Raw genomic sequence first — 24,993 nt, forward strand, 5'->3', positions numbered from 1 at the left:
GCAGAGATAAATTCTTCACACTTTATAAGTAAATAATATTGGTTACCATTTCATCTTCTTGACCCTGGTTGATAGTCTTCCTTTCTTCTTTGTCCATATCTACAGTGACTTAAAAGGTCTTGTACTCTAGAACAGTTGAAGACAACTAAGAGATGAAGGGAACAAATGTTAGGAAATTATTTCTCCTAGTATTCTATATAACTTCATATTATTACATTTCTTGTTGTGACACATGTATCAATGTTTAACTGGTACTTAAATAATCACTAAATTGCTAGCTGGTTCTAATGACATTTTCAATGGTGTGCCAGTTCTTGCACCAGCATTACTTACAATCACAAAATGTGGTATATTTCATTCATAAATTTCTACTAGCAATAGCTTTGCTACAAAACAATTTAAATTTTGGGAGAAAATACTACAGAATGTTCCCTTTCATTACCCAGATTCAGAGTCGTAACCTAGTTGTTCCATAAAGTGCTTCACACAATTCAATTTATTGCTTGAGATATAATGAAGTGAAACCAACCAGCAGTGAAACCAACCCAAAACCTCTTAGGGATTAAAGTATCATCCAACGAATGTTTACTAAGCAAGCTATTACATGAATGACATTCTTTGGCCATTAGTCAATCCCTACGGTATGTGTACCACTACTGGAGATCACTCAACTGATTCCCCCATTCTCATTCCCAAGTCCGATAAGCAATCTTTTGACAGTTTCTGACTACTTAAGATGCTAGTCTAGGAGAAAATTCATTGAGCTCATCAACAAAGTTTTTCCCCGGTATTAAAAAAAAAAAAAGATTAATTATAAACAATCGGCCACACATTAAAGAGATTTGCAAATTATAGAACAATGCCTATTTTCTCATGAAACTTTTTAGTTATGGCAAATAAATATTTTTCAGAAAAAATGTTACTTAATATGTAATAAATGTATTATTGTCACATCTTATTAAACTAATATTCTCATAAATCTATATCAATTTTAACTAACATGGTATCAACAGATTTAATGCACATAAACAAAAGCTTTTTAGAGTTCACAATAAACATGAAAGGTTACCAGTCTGAGCCCAAAGACTTGGAGAGCCACTGCTTAAACTAGGCTGATTTCTGCAAAACAGTGGTAGGTAATAAAATCTCTCTCATTCCTAATGCCATGTTTCTAACTCATCTAGCCAATGTGTAGTACAGGCCTGATACATGGTAGACACTCAAAAATTACTTGAGTGAATAACACTTGTGCTAAAATAGCATTAGCTGTTTAATGTTTACAAATGTTAGGAAATTATTTATCCTAGTAGACTATATAACTTCATATTATCACATTTCTTGTAACTCATGTATCAATGTTTAACTGGTACTTAAGTAATCAAGTAAAACACCCAAGTAAACGAACTATATCATTTTAAACTAATCCCATATATAAGAATACTGAAATCTCAACAAAATGACCAATGAAAATATTGATGCTTCCTATACCAGCACCCAGCACTTGTCTACCTACTGGTAGCCCTGGAGAGGGGGTCAGGATTAAGTAGAGCCAGGACTTTCTATAGAAATAAAACACAGAATTTTAAGACAAACAGACAGTGACTTAGTGCCATCTTGGAAAAGAAACTTCAGAAATATCTGGTCCAACTTCTCCAAAAGAAGCCATGTTATTAAAAAAAAAAAAAAAAAAAAAAAAAAAAAAAAAAAAACCTTTGAAAAATTTAGTAACAAGTTATTCTTAGTCTAGGCAGTGTTTCAGCCATGAAGCATGTTACTACCATGCTAAGAATGATCCATCAAATCAATATGATATAAGGAAGCAGTTGTTCTCAGGGACCATAACCTGCTGCTATGGACTATGGGGAGAATGAACTACTAGCCCAACCTCTTCCCTATACAAAAGATCAGCAGCTGTTACCTGAACATGTAAGAGATAGACCAATCTTGCAAGATTTAAATGTGCACATGCCCGCTTTCATGTGATTTAATAGGAAAAAAGAAAACAGAAACAAAAGGTGAGATAAATTAACAACAAACAGAAAGATAACTGATTGAAGCCTAACCATATTAAAAATCACATTAAATATAAATGGTCTAAACATCAATAAAAAGGCAGAGATTGTGCTTGTACTTTTTTAAAAGCAAAACTATAGGCAACTACATGCATTTTAAATGTAAAGGCACAATAAGTAGGTTAAAGTAAAAGGAAGATATATCATGTAAGAGCTATTCAAAATAAAGCTGGAATGAATGTATTAAAATCAGATAGCAGATTTCAAAGTCAGAACATTACAAAGGATAAAGCAATTTCATAATGACAAAGGAGTCAATTCATAAGCACATTTTAATAATCCTAAACATGTATACAAGCCTTCAAAATACACAAATCAGAAACTAATGAAACTGGAAGGAAATAGAGAAATTCACAATTACTGTTGGAGATTTCATTTCAATATCACTCTCTCAATAAGAGATAGAACAAGTAAATTAAAAATACTAGTTTGGACACAGAAGATATAAACAATAGTATCAATCAAGTGGTCCTAATTGAAATTTACAGAACATTCTATTCAACCACAGCAAAATATATTTTTAAACTTGTACACAGAACATTTACCAAGAAAGACCACATTCAGGGACATAAAAAGATTCAAGTAACACAAAGCATGTTGTAAATAAAATGTAATTAAATTAGAAAATAGTAACAGAAGTATAAGTAGAAAAGCCTTAATATTTGTAAACAAAATAATACACTTCTGAAAATCTATGAGTCAAAGAAATCAATGGGGAAACTACAGTATTCCAAACTTGAACAAAAATGAAGATTAGCATATTAAAATTTGTGGAATGCCACTAATATAGTAGTTAGAAAATTTATAGCACTACTTCCCAGTATCTAAAAAAAAAGGTCTGAAATCATGACATCAGCTTCTACCTTAAGAAGGAAGAAAATAGCAAAGTATACCTACAGTAAGCACTGAAGGGAAATAATAAAATTCAGAGTAGAAATCAATGCAATAAGAAACAGAAAGATAGAAAAAAAAATAAATGAAAGAAAAAGCTGGTTCTTAGATATCAATAAAATTAATCATTTCTAATTTTTAGTTAAGACTCAAAGAGAAGGGCGTGGGGGAGAGATACAAATTAATACCAGGAATAAGACAGGAAACATCACTACAGATTCTACACATATCAGAAGGATAATTAAGGAATGTAATGAACAACTTTACACTTATACATCAACTTTTCTGCAGATTTGAACATATTTCCAAATAAAAAAAAATGTTTTATCAAGGGAATGGCCATGAATACTGTTAAAGCCAAGTTAAAAGCTGAGTAATAGGTACATGAGAGTTCATTATACTAACCTACTTTACAGTATGTAGAAATTATTCATAATATAAAGTTTTTAAATCAATAAATGCAACCATCTGAGAACGCTGCCTCTATAAATCTAAAATAACTGTTCAACCTATTGTGTACAGGTATTATCTATAAACTCATACCGCTGGATTTTGAATCTAACTAGTCTTTGGTCTTGTTTTTTTATTCATTGCCTAGAAATATAGATGTGCTTCCTAACTTTTGTAAACCTCAATTTTTCACTGTAGAATCTATTAGTAAATACTTGTGCTTTTTATGACTTTAGAAAAAGAATTGCCATTAAAATTCAGTGTTTTCATTTAGTCCATGTACTTATAACAATTTATAACCTTTTCCTCAAACATCTGACAAGAGTTCATCTAATCTAACATAACTGCATTTTCATCTTCTACAACCTGACCAAAACAAAAAAATATTCCTATTATTTTAAATGTGCACTGCCTATAACAATCTATTTTCATACTTTTAAAAACACAATTCTTGAACAAATTATCTCCCTTTTCTTTTTACAAGTGTTATTTCTCTGAAATTTAGCTTCCCTTTAAAGGTAAAATTCTTTAACTCTTACCCAATTTTACCAAAATTGAATTAAAAATAATTTAAATAAAATGTTGCTCTAAAAGCCACTCACTAATTATTATTCTCTTTAAACATATTATACCTCATAGAAAATTACTAAGAACTCACCTTTTACACAAACTTTTAGTAAAATCTAATGAGACAATACCAAATTTACATTTAAAACATATACATATTATAAATGTATATTTAAATTTTAAAAATATATCTAGAGATCCTTACTATTTCTATGACTCTATAAAAACAAAAGTCTATATAACACATTTTAAAACATTGATTTATCAAGATGAAAATACATTTTAAATACTATCCTACCATATATCTAATTAGGACATCTGAAGTATTAATATTCAACTTCTAAAATCCATTTAACTTACAGAAATATAACTTTGGTGATTTGCTGGAATGCATTTTTAATCAAGTCACTGTCTAGATCATAGGAAACAAAGAAATTTTTCTTACCAATTGCACTATAATTATTCCTTCCAATTGCTGATGTTAGCAGAGCTTTCAAAAGCTGGCTCTTAATAAAAATAAAATAAAACTAAGCAAAAAAAATTGTTCAAATAAGAATTTTCTGTCAAATATTTGTTTTGGCTCTTTTTGAGCTACTTGTAAAATAAGACATTAAAATTTAGGATTTTTTAATTCACTAAAGTTTTCAGAAGATAAACCCTCTGCCAACTGACTACCACTGGTAGAGCTCCTATTACTTGAAGTCCCAACTCCACAGGGCATGCCTGAGCCTTGATGTTATCTAAAGAGCAAGGAGCTTATAGGCTATTGTGCTTTAACCAAACCCTTCCTTGCACTTACAATGAACTTGATTTTTTTTTGGTAGGTGAAAACAGCAGCATAGCCAAAAAGTGAAGCTATCAGAAATAAATATCACTAAGTCTAATACTAATTTTTAAGTTTACTTATTATTTCCATTATATAGTTACTAAGAACCATTAAATAGTTTAACCATTTAAGCACATCTTTTACCTAGGATAAGAGTTAGTCATATTTCATTTCCTAAAACAAGATGAGCTGGTCTCAATAGCATAGAAATCCCCAAACCTCTAAGGACCACTCAGCAAAATATGTTTTTAAAGATCCTGAAGTAATAAACAGCACAGCTAGCATTCTCAATATTTTATTGTAAAAAAAAAAAAAAAAAAAGAGGTTCTGCCTTCACAGTTGGAATAAAAGTACCCTAATACATATACAATCCCTACTCTGCTCATTAAACCACTCCAATTTTAGTATCTATACAAATGTATGTATAAAAGTGGGGGGGAGAGACCCAATCTCCCTATTACAGTAACCAAATTATGATAACTCTTTATGAGGACAAGACTTACTACTTCAAGTCAGCTCCTAACAATAAGAATGACATAATATAATTTAATGAATACATGGAAATTTTACAGGGATACCAGCTAAATTTTAACAAAGCTCCACTCAATACCCATTTTATCACTTCCCATCTTGGACTTTCTCTTATAATACATGCTTTTGTTTCTGTGTTTAGACTTAAGGAAGACCATTGTATGCAACATACACCAAAGCAAGACTGTATTTACATTTGTAAGGTGTAGTTTTTGTATACTTACACTTTTTTGTATGTTACAAAACAATGTGATAGTTATAACAAAATAAGTTCTAATTAGGAAAGATAATGCAATTATCTGTCACAGAAATCAATATTAAGGACATTAAGAGTTGTAAACGGCTACCAGTGGGAACAGTGTGTTTGGGTAAAAGTGAGGGAGAAGCTTTAGTGCTTTTTTGAATACTTTAACCATGTACATGTAATGATTTTTTATTGATTTCAGAGAGGAAGGAAGAGGGAGAGGGAGAGAGAGAAACATCAATGATGAGAATCTTATCAGCTGCCTCTTGCAGGCCTCCCCACTGGGGATCAAGCCCACAATCTGGGCATGTATCCTGACTGGGAATTGAACCATGACCTTCTGGTTCATAGGTCAACCAATGAGCCATGCCTGGCAGGGATGTAATAATATTTTTAAATAATTAACTTCTAATTCTACAATGCATGGTCAACCTTGGGTTTGGACTTGTAGAATCTCCAAAGCACTTCATGGTGCTCTACCAGACTATTCTCCAAATTCTCTAAATCTCACTCTTAATTAAGTTACTTTAGCCCAGTCAAGTATGTTTAAATATTTTTTTTTCAATTTAGTTGATATACAATATTATATTAGTTTCAGGTGTACAATATAGTGATTAGACATTTATATAACTTAAGAAGTGACCACTCTGGGCAAGTAGTCATTTTGAAGATTCCTTTAACATGTATATTTCTACAGCTAGCTCTTTATATTTATTTTTATATTCCTAACACATTTTGGCTCCACTGGGAAGTACTAACCAGTGACACAACATAAGTACAGTAGCAGCAAATGCAAAATTATTTTATCAAATTAATTAATCTATAAGCATTAAGTGAATATATATACCATATTCATTACCATATTAGGAACAGGAGATATATAACTTTACCCCAAAACACATAATACAAAACAAAAACAAATGTAAAAAGTAGAGAACTCTAGAATCAGCTTTAACTTGTCTTTAAATGACAATTTAACATGACTATTTGCAAGTTCCTTCAAATGTCTTCATTAAAATGAGGCAGTTGTAATAATTCATCCGATGCAATCCAACCAAGAAAGTTTTTACCTAGGCAAGTATCGCCTTTGTATATAACCTGCTGTTACACCCTTCCACCAGTAGGTGACATTCCAACACTGGTAAGGAGAGAGGCGGACAGTCTTCACAGAGCAACTGACCAAGTGTTGTTAAGAGGTTATAGAAGATTTTTTTTTAGTACTGGACGTACTAATATGGAAAAGTATGAGTTTTCTATATAATAGAGCCTGTTCATGTGTCTCAATAGAAACATAAGACATCAATGAACACAAAACAAATGACAATGGGGAGGAGGAGGAAAACTACATTATTATTCCCTTTATACTATAGATTACTCCCAAATTCACAATTGTCTGACACGAGAATTTAGGGATCTTGCAATATTGTGGAGCAAGAAGGAACAGTAACATTTAAAAAGCTCATAAACCTATAAGAAAGCAAGAGAAGTTTAAAATTACATGGTAAAACATTACCTGCCCATAGATGGCAAAAAAAAAAAAAAAAAAAAAAAAAGGCACCCTTAAATGTTGCTGTCAGGAGTGCACCTTTTTGGAAAACCAACTGATATTAAAATTTAGGATCCCTATTAACTTTGATCCAACAAGCCCAATAAGAAATTCATATCACTTGTACCTATACATACATGCTACTGTTAACTATTTCTTCAAATTCCTCTACATTGTTAGACTTATGAAATAAGTAAAAGTTTTGTGCTTTTTTCTCCTTTGGGGACAAGAATAAAATAACCTAGTTGAAACAAACAAGGGTATTTTCAAACAAGCACAAAAGAATTTGTGTGGTATGGGCATCTAATAGAATAGGAACTCTCAAATCAAGAGTTCTAATAACAGCTTGAATAAACAAACCAAATTCATAAGTGTGCCCAACTCCCCTAACTAAAAATTACACTTTTAAATTCAGGTGTAAAATGAGTGTTGTTTTGCTGTTGTTAATATATAAATCAATGTTTATCCCATTCTAATGCAAATTAGTGACACTTCTAAAAAATAATGCTATTAATCCAAATCCCTAGTAACTATATATTTCTATTGGCAATTTAAAAGACAGTATTTGAAATTTAAACATTCATTGTTCTAAGATTCATACTTTTCACCTGGCTTTCAAATGTATTTTTGGAAAACAGACCCTTGAAAGATGCTGCTCTCTACATTTCATTCCTTAATTTGTTGGTAAAACTTTCTGATATTAAGTTCCTTCATGCTTGACTTTCTAGCAAATATAAAAAATGCTAATTTTGATTAAGTGTAGATTTCCCCCCCTGTTTTGAAAAGGCAATATTGATTGGAAATAATAAGTAAATAATGCCTGTGGAAATATTCTGTAAACTAAAAGTCTTTGTATAAATGTCAGTTATTATTATTACGGTTGGCACATTACCCAAATATATTGATTTGTTAAAAAATCCTTATTATAGAATGACCACAAAAAATGAGAAAGTTCAGATTTCTATAATGGTTACACCATGAGAAAGACCATTATCCTCTTCAACAGCAATTTAAAGTTCCGTAGTATTTTTAAAACATTTGTTAAAGGCAGATGCTAAGGTCTTTGTACTTTCTTCCTATGCTGAGTCAACATGGGTGGGTTTCAAACTGGGAAAAAGGAGTAAAGTTGAAAAAGGCTAATTAACATAATTATATTTTATTTTGTCATTATTGCTAATCTTCACTGAAGGACATTTTCCCTTTGATTTTTAGATAGTGTTAAAGAGGGGGGAAAGACAGAGAGAAACACCAATGTGAGAGAGACACATTAATTGGTTGTCTTGTGCCAGGAATTGAGCCTGCAACCAAGGTGCATGCTTGTCCTTGACCAGAATTGGACCTGGTGGTATCCTTCAGTCCATGGGCTGATGCTCTATCCAAGAGCCAAACTGGCTGGAGAACATAATTTTTAGAAGTTGAACTTAGTGCCTATCATTTATAATTGTAAACTTGTAGGACTGTACTTTTTGTGCAGAATAGTTTGCTAGTGATTTTGTGCTTCTTTGTGTTTGGGTCTTCATCTGAAAAAATGCAATGTGAAGCATATTGTAATATAAATCATGAATAAAATTGATTTTTCTTTCTTGCAAACATAATAATCCTGAAGTAAACCAGGCTGAGTAATGAAAAAAAAAATTATTTGGGGGTTTGCTATTAATAAAAAAAAAAAAAAAACTGAACATCTCTGGGACCTATGTGTTAACTCCTAAACATACGAAAGACTTAGAAATATAATTCTCCTGAAAGTTTTCTTCTGTTCTCTTTTTTTCCTTCTCTCCTCTTTCCTTTACCCTACCCCAATCCCTCATCACATCCTGGCCCTTCTCCACTTTGCTGCTCTATTTTTTTTACATATCTGAGTAAGAATGAACTTTATTCAACTGAAATAGACAATACTATGAACAGTTGAGACCAACTTTGAGCATGTGCATGCAGTGACCACTGCGCCAATAGCAAAAACAGCTTCATCTAAGCTGCATCCTGCTTTTAGCTACTTCATAAGAAAGTAGTGACTAGGCTCCCAAGATAACCCATGAATGACCTTCACACTCCCACAATAAAGCTGAATTACACACCACATTAAGCTAGCCTGGGCTGTGTGGCAGGTAGTCAGGTAGGAAGTTTCTACTTTCTCTGCCCGCTTCTTAATTTTTAATATTCCCCAAGCCTCCTCTTCCTCTGCCCACTTCTTAACTATTAATTTTCTCCAGGCTTCTCTCTTTGTAACATCACCAGGGCCCAAAGATGGCACTACTAACCTACCTATGCCTCTTCTCCCTAACTAGGGAGTACATAGCATAAATCACCATGGAACTGCCAAGGCAGCAGGAGAGAGAGGAGGAGAGAAGGGAGAGCTTATCTCACCCACTAAACAAGGAGGGGAAGGAGAGGGAGTTGTCATCGCACTGTTTAAACACAGAAGCCAGCAGTCTTGGAGCTTGTCAAGTTAAAGTTGTTAAATGCTTCTCATAAATTCTGGGAGAGCCATAAGTAAAGTAAAAGGGAAACCTTGAGATCTAGTCTGTACATAGATATTCAACCTATCTTGGAATTTTAAACCTATAGGCAACAAAAGAGTATAAAAAGCCAAACCTCTACCAGGCAGCACTCAGCACTCCTCAGATTAGCTAGGAAGCCCATCTGTACTTCTTAAGCCAAAAATCTATACTAATAAAAGGTTAATATGATAATCAGAGCAGACGTTTTCTGGATGTCCATCTGGACAAAGCCATAGTAGCTGCGAGGCCAGAGGCTCAGGCAGCCGTGGGCTTAGGCAGCCGTGGGCTTAGGCAGCCGTGAGAGGAGTGATGGGGGCAGCGCCTTCCCCTGATCAGCCCAATCACCTTATTACAGAATGAGGAAGGCCAGACAGAGGCTCCATGGGGAGTAGGCCTAAATCATCAGTAGGACATCCCCTGAAGGCTCCTGGACTGTGAGAGGGGGCAGGCCAGGCTGATGAACCCCCCCATCCTCCCCAGTGCACGAATTTTTGTGTACCAGGCCCCTACTAGTTTGATAAAATGTCTTTGCCTTGCTTCTTCAATAATTTGCTTTATTTCTTTAATAAGTTTGCTTAATTACAGCACCACCCTCTGAGATCACTCATTTGAATTCTTTCTCAGGAGACTAATAAGAACCGAGGAGGGGACAGTCCTCTCTCTTCAACTCATGGGGTTGTCAGATAACACCTTTTCTAGTGTTTCTGATGCCTACAAGATTTAGAGATTTATCTTGGGTATTAGCCATTTGTTCTCAAGATAAGCCTCTGTTGCAAACTGGCTGCAAGCTGCCTAAACTATTTGGCTTTATTTAATTTCCTTGTCTCAGTTTCCCTATTCCTCCTGCCCTGGAATTTTCCTAGCTTCTCACTATTCTGTAACACAAGTAACAAAATGCAGTATGGAGCAGATGTGGGGAGTGGACATAGCTCCACTTACAGGATGACTCATTAGAGTCTGGAAGTCTTCCTGACTCAGTTCCCTGAACTGTTCCACTTTTTAACTTCATTCACTCCTGCACAGTAGCAGCAGTCAGAGATATTGGCAGAAACAGAGATGGAACTGGTGCTACAGCGATCTTACAGATCACCTGTTCTTGGATTGGAAAGTTATGTTTAATTTTTTTAAAAAGTTACAGTCAATTTTTCATTACTATAGACAGAATGTTTCACCAAGATGTTCACCAATGAACTTAAAACAGTGCCTTTATCCTCACTAAGTAGGATATTGTTTGACTCCAGATTATTGTTTGACTTAGGAAAAGGGAAATTAATTGAGAAAACCAAAATGTTGACCAAGTATCCTAATATTATAAAATAAGTCTGTAAATAATCAATTAGCATTCTAGCAAGAATCACCACTTGTGTTTCATAGAAAGTCATTTGTTAGAATGTCACTGTCTTCATGTATCAAGTACTGTGCTAAATGCTGGAGATTATACAGATTACATTTCTAGCCTCAAGGAGCCAATTCTAAAACACAAGTCAGGCAAGTGAGCAAACAGTAGTATATCACACAAAATGGATGAGTGCTGCAATAAAGTAGGTATCATGGGAGGATGAAAGAGGACAGAAAAGACTGGAGAACGTGAAGGTGTGAAGGACATCAAGCAAAAAAGCAGCCAAAAGAGGGGAAATAAAATAGGGGGGTGGCCTCTGGGGAAAGCCCAGAAATGGAGCTAAAAAAAAAAAAAGATTATGCTAAGAGAAATAAAGTCAGAGAAAGACAAATACCATATGCTCTCATTATATGTGGAATCTAATGAACAAAATAAACTGACAAACAAAATAGAAACAGAGGCATGAATACATGGAACAGACTGACAGCTGTCAGAGGGGAAAGGGCTTGGGAGAGTGGATGAAAGAATTTATTATTAACCAAGAATATCCTACCTAATAAAAGAGTAATATGCAAATTAACTATCACCCTGCTCCACCAGCCACGCCCACCAGCCAATCAGAGTGAGTATGCAAATAAACCCAACCAAGATGGCTACAGCCACAGAGAGCAGAAGGAAGGCATTTCCCCTGGCAACGGAAGAAACCACGCTTTCTGCCTGCCCTAGCCAGCCTAAGCCTCCACTCAAGGCTACAAAGTTTCAATTACAGAAGGTAAACAAATGCAAACAGAAACAACAGCCACCACCGGAGAGCAAGAGGCTTGGCTCTGCTCCAGGCTACAAAGTTTCAATTGTAGAAAGTAAATATATCCCAGATACCAGGGCCTCTGCTTGGGCTGCTGGGAGGTGTGGCCGGCCTGCAAACCACCTCAAGCCCCTCACTCAGGCTGCCCCAAGCCCCAAGGGAACCCCCACCCTGATCTGGGACACCCTTCAAGACAAACCAGCTGGCCCCCACCAGGCCTCAATCCTATCTAATAAAAGAGAAATATGCAGATTGACCATCACTCCAACACACAAGATGGCTGCCCCCATATGGTGAAAGATCCTCCCCCCATGTGCCATGTGGACACAAGATGGGCAGCAGGTGAGGGCAGTTGAGAGGGACCAGGCCTGCAAGGGAGGGCAGTTGAAGATGATCAACCCTGCAGGGGAGGGCAGTTAGGGGTGACCAGGCCGGCAGAGGAGGGAAGTTGGGGGCAAACAGGCTGGCAGGGGAGCAGTTAGACATCAATCAGGCTGGCACAGGAGTGGTTAGAGGGTGATCAGGCTGGCAGGCAGAAGTAGTTAGGGGCAATCAGGAAGGCAGGCAGGCAAGCAGTCCTGGATTGTGAGAGGGATGTCCGACTGCCAGTTTAGGCCCGATCCTGGGCAGTCGGACATCCCTCAAGGGGTCCCAGATTGGAAAGGGTGCAGGCTGTGCTGAGGGACAAACCCCCACACCCCTGCACGAATTTCGCACACCCGGCCTCTAGTATATACATAACACATAGACTCAGACAGTGTGATAATAGTCAGAGGGAAAGGGGGTGAGGGTAGGTGGAGATGGGCAAAGGGGCCCCGAGGGGTAAATGGGAATGGAAAGACTTTGATTGGAGTGGTGGACACATAATGCAGTGTATAGATGATGTTTTATTAAGTTGTACACTTGAAACCCATGTGCTTTTGTGAATCAATGTCACTCCAATAAATTCAATTAAAAAGTAAATAAATAAGAAATAAAATAAAATAGCCCAGCCAGTATGGCAGCTGATGGATGTTTCTCCCTCATTAATGTTTCTAACTCTCTATTCCTCTCCCTTCCTCTCTGTAAAAAAAATCAATGAAATATTTTTTAAAAGAAAAAAAATACAAGAAAAAAGAATTTTTAAAGAGAAGCTTTAGAAATTATGGACAAAAGTTAATCTACCTAATAAAAGAGTAACATGCTAATTGACCGTGCCTTCACAACACCCACCAGCCAATCAGGAATATGCAAATTAACCCAACAAAGATGGTGGGTTAATTTGAATATGTGGGCGCTGAGTGGCTGGGGGTGTGGGACAATGCGTTGTCTCCATGGCAACGACACAGGCATCCTACACCACACCAGCCGCTCAGAGCCTCTGCGCAGTGTGGGAAGGCTGAAAGGCGGCTTCAAATTGGAACAGAAAGGGGGCTCCGGCCAGAGTGAAGGTGGTGCCAGCAGCTAGACAAAGGAAGGCCCATTCTTGCATGGGCCTCTAGTTATAAATAAGATTTAAAAACCGATGCCTTAAGAAGCTCAAGCATACTCTAGAGATGAATAAAAATCTTGTATCTATGAAGAACCAGTAACCCATGTTTGAAAGAAATCAATACAGTCCTGGCAAGTGTTGCTAAGTGGTAAGAGCAACAGTATGCACATCAAAGGGTTGTGGGTTCAATTCCTGGTCAAGGGCAAGTATGTGGGTCTGGCTCATGGGGGAGGCAACCAAGCAATGTGTCTCTCTCCCTCCCTCCCTCCTTCCCTTCCTTCCACTCTCTCTAAAAAGTAATGGGGTGCAAAAAATCTTCTAGTAAGAGGGAGGGAAGGAGGTACGGAGGGAGGGAAGTAGGAGGGAGAAGGAAAGCAAATTAACACCAAGACCACAGAAGTAAATATTTCAATTCTTCTTTTTAAAGAAAAGATTAATTTCACTAATCAGTATTAATGAAAATAAGGTACATATAGTCCTACTGAATACATACAATTAAAAAAACGCTTTTTAATTTTATAATGTGGTCAGGAAGAGATAACGGATAACAGTAACTCATAGAAGGGAGGAATGTAACACAGACACACACACACACACACAACACACAAAAAATGTACACCAGAGATACATGAGATTAACATTTAAAATTTTTCAGGATGCTGTTAAAACAATGCAAAATCATGGTATTTTTGCTATGAAAAGCCTGAATAAAACACCATGTCATTATTGCCTGCTATTCCACTAAAAAAGCGATCCCTGCCCTGGCCAGTTTGGCTCAGCGGTTGGAGCGTCAGCCCATGGACTGAAAGGTCTCCGGTTCAATTCGATGGGGCACATACCTCAACTGCAGGCTCCATCCCCAGCCCCTGGCTGGGATCCATGTGTCAGCCTCTCTCTCACATCAATATTTCTCTCTGTCTCTCCCCCTCCCTTCCACTCTCTCTGAAAATCAATGGAAAAAATATCCTCAGGTAAGGAGTAACAACAAAACAAAACAAAACAAAACAATCAATCCTCACATACACTCCTCTCTTTCATACACACACACACACACACACAACTTTTGAATATGTTAAATATCTACTCTCTCCTCTCCCTCCTCTCCCCTCCTCTCCCCTCCTCTCCCCTCCTCTCCTCTCCCCTCCCCTCCCCTCCCCTCCCCTCCCCTCCCCTCCCCTCCCCTCCCCTCCCCTCCCCTCCCCTCCCCTCCCCTCCCCTCCCCTCCTCTCTTCTCTCTCTCTCTCTCTCTCTCTCTCTCTCTCTCTCTCTCTCTCTCAGGTGTGTCCAGCCTGTCTTGCCTAGTCCTGATCAGCTGGACCCCAACAACAAGCTAACCTACCAATTGGAGCATCTGGCCCTGGTGATCAGTGCGTGTCATAGCTATTGGTTGAACGGTTGAGCATTTTTACCATCATTACTTTGAACTCTCATTCAGATAAATTTCTTATCTCTGCTTCATTTATCTCTTCTTCTAGAGTTGTGGTCAGCAAACTGCAGCTCTGTTGACTAAGGAGTTTGCTGACCACTGTTCTGGAGAATGCTCTAGTTCTTTCATTTGGGGGTTGTTTCTTTGTCTCCTCATTATGGCTTTCTGTTTGGGTTTGTGAGTAAGTATTATACCTCTCAATATCTAGTGCAGAGCAGTGTTATCAGGTTTACCAGTTAATAATGCGGATTTTTTTCAATAGGTGAAATTACACATATGTTGATATATTAGTATATGCGATTTCATATATATGCTATTTTGTTGTATTAACAAAACTTCAAATGTCAAATTTTCTGAAGGTGTTAACATCATAGATATTTTTACCCTTAAAAATATCAAATTGCATGCCCAAAAAAAGGGCATTTGTGGAAAGTTTTAATTCATTACTTTATTTGGAAGAAAAGTGCTGCTGAAAGTTATCGTATACTTTGGGAAGCTTATGGTGAACATGCTCCATCTCAATATACTTGTGAACGCTGGTTTAAGCGCTTTAAATTGATGATTTCGATGTGAAAGACAAAAAACTTCCAGGTCAACCAAAAAAGGTTGAAGATCAACAATGATAATCATTATTGGACAAAGATGCATGTCAAATTCAAAAATAACCTGCAGAAAGATTAAACATTGCTCAGCAAAAAAATTCCGATCATTTAAAGCAATGGGAAAGATTTTAAAGGAAGAAAAATAAGTGCCACATCAACTGAACGAAAGACAAATGAAAAACCAAAAAGTCATCAGTAAAATGTTGCTTCAACAACATGAAAGTCTTTTGGACATCGAATTGTGACTGGTGATAAAAAGTGGATTTCTGTTGAGAATCTCAAATGCACAAAACCATGGTTTAATCCAGGTCAACTATCAACATCGACTGCAAGGCCAAATCAATTTGGAAAGAAGACAATGTTCTGCTTTTGGTGGGATCAGGACAGTGTGGTGTGTATTATGAGATTCTAAAACCAGGTGAAACCATTAAAACTGATTGCTACCAACAAAAAATAATCAATTTGAGTCATGCTTTGATTGTAAAACAACCAGAATGGGCCAGAAGACATGGCAGAGTAATTTTGCTTCATGATAACACACAACACACTTGAAAATCAGTTAAAGACATGTTAAAAGATTTTGCTTGGGAAGTATTAACCAACCCACTGTATTCACCAGACCTTGCTCCTTTCAGATTACCACTTGATCTGATTGATGGCAAATGAGCTTTCTGAGGAGCACTTCAAAATGTATGAAGAAGTAGAAAATGGGATCTAAATGGTTTGCCTCAAAACAAGAAAAGTTCTATTGGGACGGTATCCACAAATTACATGAAAGATGGGGGAAATGTGTAGCTAGTAATGGGCATCATTTTGAATAAAGCATTTTTGATGTTCCTCTTGAAAGTATCGTGTTTTCTTTGATTACAAGATCCGAATTATTAACTAGTACAACTGGTAAAGACTGTTTCTGACTAATTAGATCAAACAAAGACTCAAAGCCTCCAGAAACCACCCCGGCCTACAGACTGATAAGATTCTGACCTGAATTGCCCCCCAGGCAATCGGTCCTGGGGTGTGATGAGTTTTTTGCTTGTTTTTTTCAACAGGATGGGGAAGTTGCTTCTCCCTGGATTGAAATAATGCTCCAGAGAATGGCAGTTTTACACCTTACTTTATACATTATAATTAAAAGAAAAGACATGCCAAAACCGGTTTGACTCAGTGGATAGAGCATCAGCCTGCAGACTGAGGGGGTACCAGGTTCAATTCTGGTCAAGGGCATGTACATTTGTTGCGGGTATATCCCCAGTAGGGGATGTGCAGGAGGCAGCTCATCGATGTTTCTCTCTCAATGTTTCTCCCTCTTCCTCTCTGTAAAAAATCAATAAAATATATTAATAAAAAAAAAAAAAAGTTGGTTCTCAGTTGGAACACACACACACACACACACACACACACACACTGAGTTTTGAGACATGCCATTACTAGAGCACAAAATAAGGCAAGGGTGAAAAGAATAATACCCAACTAAGAGGAAACTTAGTAGCATTCACTCACCTCTCTAGATATCAGTTACTACCTTTTCTGTAAAAAGGGACTAGTCTATGACCTATCTATGAAAATTCAGCACTATTGTTTTCCAACCCCATACCTCTTTTTTTTTTTTAATATATTTTATTGATTTTTTACAGAGAGGAAGAGAGAGGGATAGAGAGTTAGAAACATTGATGAGAGAGAATCATCGATCAGCTGCCTCTTGCACACCCCTTACTGGGGATGTGCCCGCAACCAAGGTACATTCCCTTGACCGGAATCGAACCCGGGACCTTTCAGTCCGCAGGCCAATGCTCTATCCACTGAGCCAAACCGGTTTTAGCCCAACCCCATACCTCTTTATTTCAATGTCCAACTCACAAATTACTTTGTGAAAAATTAAATAAAATAGGAGCCAATTAATCTAACTTGCTATCATTGAGGTAGAACTGTTTTTCATATATCGGGTCTAGTAATAATTAATATCGTTTTTTAACATTCGTTTAAAATCTTGCTTGGCGTTGACTTGTATTGACATAACCTTCAAACACATGGTATCTACAGAACGTGTGAAGTGCAATTAACAAGTTTTGCTTGAAAAAGTTTGTGTTTGTTTGGTTTTTGTTGCAAAACTAGGGCTAAGAAGATGGCGGATGAAGAGCATATTCGGCACTGCATGCTTTACGAGTTCCAATTAGGAAGAAAAGCAAGTGAGGCTGCAAAAAACATCTGCAGTGCTCTTGGTCAAGATGCAATTAGCGCCAGAAAATGCCAGCGTTGGTTTGAGAAATTTCGCGAGGGAAATTTTTCGTTAGATGACAAGAGTGGTCGAGGCCGTGTGTCCAATTTTGATCAAGAAGCTCTTCAAGCTCTTTTGGTGCAAAATCCTCAAATTACCCAACAAGAGCTTGCGACAACTTTAAATTGTTCACAAAAAACAATTTCCAATCAATTGCGTGCACTTGGCAAAGTCCAAAAGTTTGGAAAATGGGTTCCTCATGAGTTGACCGACAACAACCGTAATCAAAGAGTCACAATTTGCAGTTCGCTCCTCTCTCGTCAAAACGGTTTGCCGTTTTTAGAGCAAATTGTTACCGGAGATGAAGAATGGGTGCTGTATGTTAATTTGAAAAGGCGGCCTCAATGGTTGGACAAAACTGAGGCTCCGCAGCCCACGCCAAAACCTGACTTGCATGCGAAAAAAGTGATGTTGTGTGTTTGGTGGAATTTTAAAGGAATTCTTCATTATGAACTTTTACCATCTAACCAAACCATTACAAGTGCAGTGTATGGTGCCCAATTGGAAAGGTTAGCCCAAGCTTTAATAGAAAAAGAACCCGCGCTGATTAATCGGAAGGGCGTAATTCTTCACCACGATAACGCATGACCGCATACTGCAAGAATCACTGCTGAAAAACTGCGCCAGTTGGAATGGGAAGTTCTCCCTCAACCTGCATATTCTCCTGATATTGCCCCTTCCGATTACCATTTGTTTCGTTCTTTGCAAAACTTTCTTCTTGGAAAAAAATTTAATAATGAAGAATGCCTCAAAAATGCATTGACTGAATTTTTTGCATCAAAATCACAAGAATTTTACAACAGAGGGATTAAAATGCTTCCTGAGCATTGGGCACAAGTAGAAAACAATGGCAACTATATTGTTGATTAAATTTTGTTGTATTGTTTAAATAAATTCGATTTAAAAAAGTATTAGAAAACGACAATAATTATTACTAGACCTAATAACACAACAGTTATAATTATTTATACTAAAAATTTCTGAGAAAGATTCTACAGACATCAGCAAGTTCCATATTATGTAATCAGAAGTTCTACTTTACACTGTTAACTCACTTTACCCAGAAATTTAATTCCTTATCTAACTAGTATCAATAGATCGCTTAAAAGCAAGATCTAACTAGTATCAATAGATCTCCTGAGTGTCAATAGATCACTTAAAAGCAAGATCCATAGGGAATAAGTGAGAGTCAACGAAAGAGAGAAATTTTGATTAAGAAATTATAACTCAATCTATCCCATCTCACACATATAAACAGACTTCAAACATAGGGTGCTTCTTACATAGTTCATACTAGTATGAGTGACCTTTGGTGATAGGAAGAGACAAAAGATACAGTTTCACCCGTACCTTGAAAGGAACATGCTTCACAGGAGTTGTTTCCATAGGTTTAATATGGCCTTTTTCCTTGGGGAAACAGCTGTGATACATAAGTCCTTTTTTTAATTTGGCAGTCTTAAAGTTTGCTATTTGAGTTAATGTTTTACCATCTCAGACTAAGGAAAGGCCCCAATATGAGCCTCTGGGTCAAAGATGTTACTAGATCTGGTGTTGGGATAGTTCTCTCTGGGAACTGTTCTATGGAAACTTCACCAATCCCTATCCTCAACTTTCCTCATTCTCAGACATCTGATTATTTGAACAGCTCTCCCTTTCTTTCATTCCATTTTTCCCCCTTCTTTCTGACTACCCTAATTTTTAACTCACTATTATAACAAGGATCATTTTGTCCAGTTACCATTTTTCTTGACACTTCACATTACATCTATTTTAATCTTACTAATACAAATGTTTCTAAATCATAACTTTTAAAATTACTTATTACCATTAACTTCAGGACATTCCACCCTATAAATACCACCAGTCTTTCTCCATGTTAAATATGCCCAGCACCTTTTACTTTTTTTTACCTAAATCTCAAAAAATGCACCCCAATTCTGATCCTCCCTTATTTCTTTTTTTTTTTTTTTAATTGATTTTGTACAGAGAGAAAGGGAGATACAGAGTTAGAAACATCGATGAGAGAGAGTCATTGATCAGCTGCCTCTTGCACACCCCCCACTGGGGATATTGCCCGCAACCAAGGCACATGCCCTTGACCGGAATCGAACCCGGGACCCTTCAGTCCCCAAGCCTACGCTCTATACACTGAGCCAAACCGGTTTCGGCGTGATCCTCCCTTATTTCTTTACTCTCAAAATATGAAGATCAACAAAAGTCAAGTAAGACTCTGATAATTATTTCCTTGCCTCTTGTATGTTTCCTCTGCACAAGTCAGGTTAATTCATTACAACATGATTTTTTGATGACTAAAGATTTACTCTCTCAGTATGCCAGTTAGTTTCATTTCAAACAGACAAACTGTTCTAAAACCAAAACTAAATCCTACCAGCCATCTCTTTTTGTCCATTGCTTTTCAGAGAAGAGAGGAAGGGAGGGAGAGAGAAAGAAGGAAGAGAGAGGAAGAGAGGGGAAGAGAGAGAGAGAGAGAGAGAGAGAGACAGAGACAGAGACAGACACTGACTGACTTGTTGCCTCCTGCACAAGCCCTGACCAAGGGGCAGGGAAGTGAACATGCAACCCAGGTATGTACCTTTGACCAGGGAGGAATCAAACCCAGAACCCTTCCGTGTGGTCCAGGGGGGATGCTCTAATCACTAAACCACACTAGTCAGAGCCAATCAGCTATCTCTTTTCTGGATTTAACCAGAGGAGCTAACTGGCATATACAGAATATGTTCAAACCCCTCGAACAAACATTCTAATGATGTATCACGCAGACATCAGACACTGCATATCCTTTTAGCTCACCACTGTATATCTTCTTTTAGCTTACCACTGTGAATTGTTTTAAAATTTTTATGAGTGTTGTCTTTAATAATTGGTAAGTTGCCAACTCCAATTTATGGTCCCTTTACAAAGTCTCCCACTTAGTACTTATATAGTTAGTTTAGGTTATCAATTATACCCATGAACAGAAACCAGCTTTAGATAAACCAAGCAATCAAGATAATTTTAAAATTCTATTTGTCTTCCAAGATTTTAGAAATTACAATCACCTTGTCATTTCCAGCTTAAAGTTCTTATTTCCACCATTACCCAGACCGCTGGGAGAAAAACACAAAATAAAGACCAACTTGCACAGGATGCCCCCATATCTGACCACAGCCCATCTCCTATGACTGCTATAAATATTAGGAATAAAATATATTCACATTTAAGACCTTATACTCACAGTGGTTGCAAAATCAGCATAGTATACAAGCACAGCTTTATTAAGTAAATGGAATGGAGTGAAAGAACTACTATATGTTATGTGACAGGAAGAGTGTTACTTTCTTTACATTATGTCCTCGGCTAATCCTCAAAACTCTCTGAGGTATTAAGTATTATTTGTTAGCTAAAAAAAAAAGGAATAGGCCCTAACTGGTTTGGCTCAGTGGGTAGAGCGTTGGCCTGTGGACTGAAAGGTCCCAGGTTCGATTCCAGTACCTTGGTTGTGGGCACATCCCCAGTGGAAGGTGTGCAGGAGGCAGCTGGCCGATGTTTCTCTCTCATTAATGTTTCTGACTCTCTATCCCGCTCCCTTCCTCTCTGTAAAAAAATCAATAAAATATATTTTTAAATAAATAGAGTAAGAAAAACAGAGAAGTTAAGCAACTTATAAAGTATAAGGGATTTTGAAGACAGCCAGAATCCTAGCTCTCTGTTACTGTAGGTAATCAGGGGTTTCTAGTACTAGGTTTACCAGGTTAACTGTCTGTGACTCTGGGCAATCTAACATCTCTGAACATCAGTTTCCTCTTCTGTAAATGGGGTTGAAGTGAGACACTTCATGTCAAGTGTATATTTCAAAACATAGAATACAGTAAGCTTACTCAATAACTGGTAGCACTGGTCAAAGTCGAACAACTACTAGCTAAGAAAGTCAGAAATAAAACTCAGGTCTGATTCCCAAGTCCATGCTTTCTCTACTACAAAATGCCATAGCTGCCAACACACACTTATTATCCACATAAGAATTCATTCTTGAAATATGACATAGATGGGAAACTAAATGAGATAACTATTAATGGCTAACTAAACCAACGGAAGTATTTTAGCTTTAATATCTAATAAGCCAGAGCCAAGTAGAAAACTCATCAGAAGATACTGTTTAGACATTCAGGCTTTGCTGTATGTACTATAAAATTATCTTCCTCTATAGAAACTTATCAAACCAACTAGAGGCCTGATGCACAAAATTCATGCAAGGGGCTCGGCCCCTGCTGCCTTGGCAGCTGCCTAGGCACCATGGCTTAGTCCAGAAGGTCGTCTGGTCTAATTAGCATATTATGCTTTTCTTATTTTACATTCTAAATTGAATTTTTAATTACCAGAGATATCCTAAATAAGTCTTCCTGGTTTTCCTGGACAAAGAAATCAGCCCTCCTACTACATTATTTAAACACTGCATCAAATTGAAAACTCTCAACTTTATTTTCAGAATAAACTACTATTTAATATTGTTATTTATTTATAACTGTACTACTTATAAATTGAGACAACCAAACAGTATCATCACTTTTCCTACTCAATTCCTGGACCCAAAACAAGCTTTGTTGCTGTAACAATGTTTAAAAAATATCACTTAACAATCTAATGGGGGGGGAGGGGAAGAATCTAATGGCAGATAATGCAAAACCAAGGATAGTAGCAAAAGTAAATTTCCATAACAATTATTAATAGGCTTACTATTTCAACCAACTGAGCCACACTGGCCAGGGCTCAATAGGCTTACTATTTCAACAACTTCCAGGAACAGATCTGCCTTTAAAAAGGGCTGCTAAACCAGAATGGGATGCCCCCATACATTTATTTTGGCAACTGTAGCCTATTCAGCCAGGCAACAAGCCTCTTGAGAAAAGAATGCCACTTACATTCCTGCGAAACATGTGCCTTGGTAAAGAGTCTAACCAAAGGTAGAACATTTTTACTGTGTAATCATCCTTCAGAGGACCATCGTTTCAGAAAACCTTCACTTTAGCAACAAAGCTTTTAGAAAATAGTGTTCCTTTTGCAATAATATTTAACGTTTCTGCATTTCAAAATTCCAACTTCTGACTCATAGCTCTAAAATAGTCATTACATACACAAATGTTCTACTCGTTTAGTTCAGAACCATGTGTAGGAAACACTAGTTTCTGTTTCTGGGTTTACGACTCCATACCCATTCATTTTGCGCTAATATAACCACTAAATATAGATCTAAGACACTGGTGATTGGAAGTAGTTAATTACGTGAGTAATTCATACCTCCTATGTCCAGACACCAAGGGTCAAAGATGTTTCTGTCAGATCTATGGGAAGAGGAAACAATAAACACCTGTCACAAAAGCTTTACAAACTGGGCAGCCACTGTCAATTCCCAGTCCGATGCATTGGCCAGCACCTCCCCCCCCCCCACCACCACCACCCAAAAAAAGAGGTTGAGAACCTAATTTATGAACCTAATGGGGAAAAGGAAAAGTATTGGGAGGAAAGGGCCCTGGTTTTTCTAGTCCTCGCTGGGAAAATCAAAGTGAGAGGCCTTAGGCAAGTCAAAAGTCATTTTTTCCTATCGGGGCCTCGCTCGGATCTGGAAAAAGCCAGTGATTAACGTGGAGCTTTACTGCTCGTCCCCGGCTAAGGGTGAACTCCAGATCCCTGTCGTCAGCATCCGCAGGAACCCATCGAGCGCCCTGCCGATGCCCCTACCTGCGGCCGGACCTTCTCCAAGGGCTGCAGCTCCGTCCCAGCCCCGAGCCCCAGCGCAGACCCGCCCGCCCGGGCAGCGCGTCCACACCAGGCCTCCCCGCCACAACGTGGATTCCTCCTCCTCGCCTCACCTGTCCCGGACCGACATTACGCGGTCTCAGCGATCGATCCCTTCCCGGCTCCACACACACCTTCCCCGACAAGTGATGGCCAATGTTGGCCCAAGGAGGCTCCCCGGGTACCCGCCATCCCCGACAATACCATTCGCCTCCTCCAACCTCCCCCATCCCCGCCATCCCCCCCGCTCCAAGCCCCGCTCGCCCAGCCCGCCCTCCGGCGCCAAAGAGAAAGCCCAGGGCCACTCACCGGCCGCCGCAGCGCCGTCTCCTCGGCGGCTTCCCGGCTGGAGCAGCCCAGTGGCCGCCGGGGGCCGTGCCCGGAGCCGGGGGCCGGGGGCCGGGGCCGCGCGGCCCGCCGCTGTCGCCGCCGCCGCACCGCCTCGCCTCAGCCCAGCCCCATCGCCCTGGGCCGGCGCCGGCGGCCGCGGGTCGCTCGGGCTCGAGACGCCGCAGCCACCGCCGCCGCCGCCGCCGCCACGCGCTGCGGCTCGGGATGAGGGGAGGGAGGGAGGGAGGCGCCGCGGCGGGGCCCGGACCGAGCCGGGCTCAGGGACGTTCTCCGCGCTGTCCTCCTCGGCGCCCGGGGCGGCGGCGGCGTGCAGCCGGGACTGAGCGAGAACAAGGGACGGTGGCAGGGGCAGGCGGGCAGGGGAGGGGGGCGGTCAGCTCTGGAAAACGGCCTCGCGCCGCCGGCGACGTAGAGATCCCCCCTCCCCTCGGCGGCGGCGCGCGGATCACGCTGCGGGGAAGCCGGCGGGCGGGCGGGCGGGGGAGAGCGCGCGGCGAGCTCGGGACTCCCGCGCCGGAAGTGAGGTCACGTGGTTGCCTCAACCCAGCGCCGAGGGCGGAGGGGCGCCGAGGGGACGACGGGAGGGGCGGGGCCAACGGCGCGGGGCGGGGCTTCATGACAGGCCCCGCCCACCCCTCGCCTTTTTAGAGCCCCCCCACGCGGGCGAGGAAAAGAGCGCGTAGAGCTGGGTGTTGGGGGGGTGTTATTAATAAAGGATGGATTGGGGGGGGGGGAGAGGGGGCTGGGGTTGGGGGCGAGAGGAGGTGGAATTTGCCTCCTGGTGCAAAGAGGAGGTCATAGTCCAACTCCTTGTTCTATGAACAGGGAAACTGAGGCCCAGGGAGGGGCCTAACTTGGCATCCCCGGAGCCAAGGTCACGGAGGAAGCATGTACTGCAATTGATGGAGGGGAAACCAGATCCTAGTTCCCCACCCAGGTATCTTTCATTCCTTAACAGCACCCCATACCCTCCAGAAACAAACAAAACAAAATCAAAAAAATACTACTCTAATTCGCATGTGGCATGTGACAACCAGCTGGGCACGCCCTGCCTGCCTCGGGCGGAGGACTGGGAGGCCAACCAAGTGAAAGCTCCCACGCGCCCACTAAACCGTCTCCGGCGGGAAGGACTTTCTTCCGACAGCGCTAGACGGGTATTAAATACTTCCCTCCGCAGGAGATTTATCTCCCGGCAGGGCCCCGGCCGGATATACAAATCTCGAGGTTGGTTTTCTCAGAGGCCCTTGTGCGAGGCCGCCGAGCGCCTGCTCAGCCACCTGCTGCCCCCATCTTTCTGTTCTGAATC

General features: G+C 39.4%; 1 protein-coding gene across 5 annotated transcripts in view; it reads right to left on the reverse strand.

Moving 5' to 3' along the window:
- ATP13A3 (ATPase 13A3) overlaps window positions 1-24,197 on the reverse strand; it is a 92,033-nt gene extending 67,836 nt beyond the window's left edge. For 2 of the 5 annotated variants that reach the window (XM_084871506.1, XM_084871502.1), the window contains exons 1-3: window positions 23,646-24,197; window positions 22,839-22,882; window positions 47-145 (exon numbers count right to left, since the gene is read on the reverse strand). In XM_084871506.1, coding sequence (XP_084727632.1) covers window positions 47-97 — 51 coding nt within the window. In that variant the 5' untranslated portion in view covers window positions 98-145; window positions 22,839-22,882; window positions 23,646-24,197. Of the gene's footprint in view, window positions 1-46; window positions 146-14,079; window positions 14,181-21,035; window positions 21,060-22,838; window positions 22,883-23,645 lie in introns of those variants that run through there. The other 3 variants (XM_084871504.1, XM_084871505.1, XM_084871503.1) reach the window with 3 other exon arrangements.
- Window positions 24,198-24,993: the final 796 nt, after the last annotated feature.

This window comes from Pipistrellus hanaki (genome assembly GCF_964339955.1).
Source record: "Pipistrellus hanaki genome assembly, chromosome: 2".
NCBI lineage: Eukaryota > Metazoa > Chordata > Mammalia > Chiroptera > Vespertilionidae > Pipistrellus > Pipistrellus hanaki.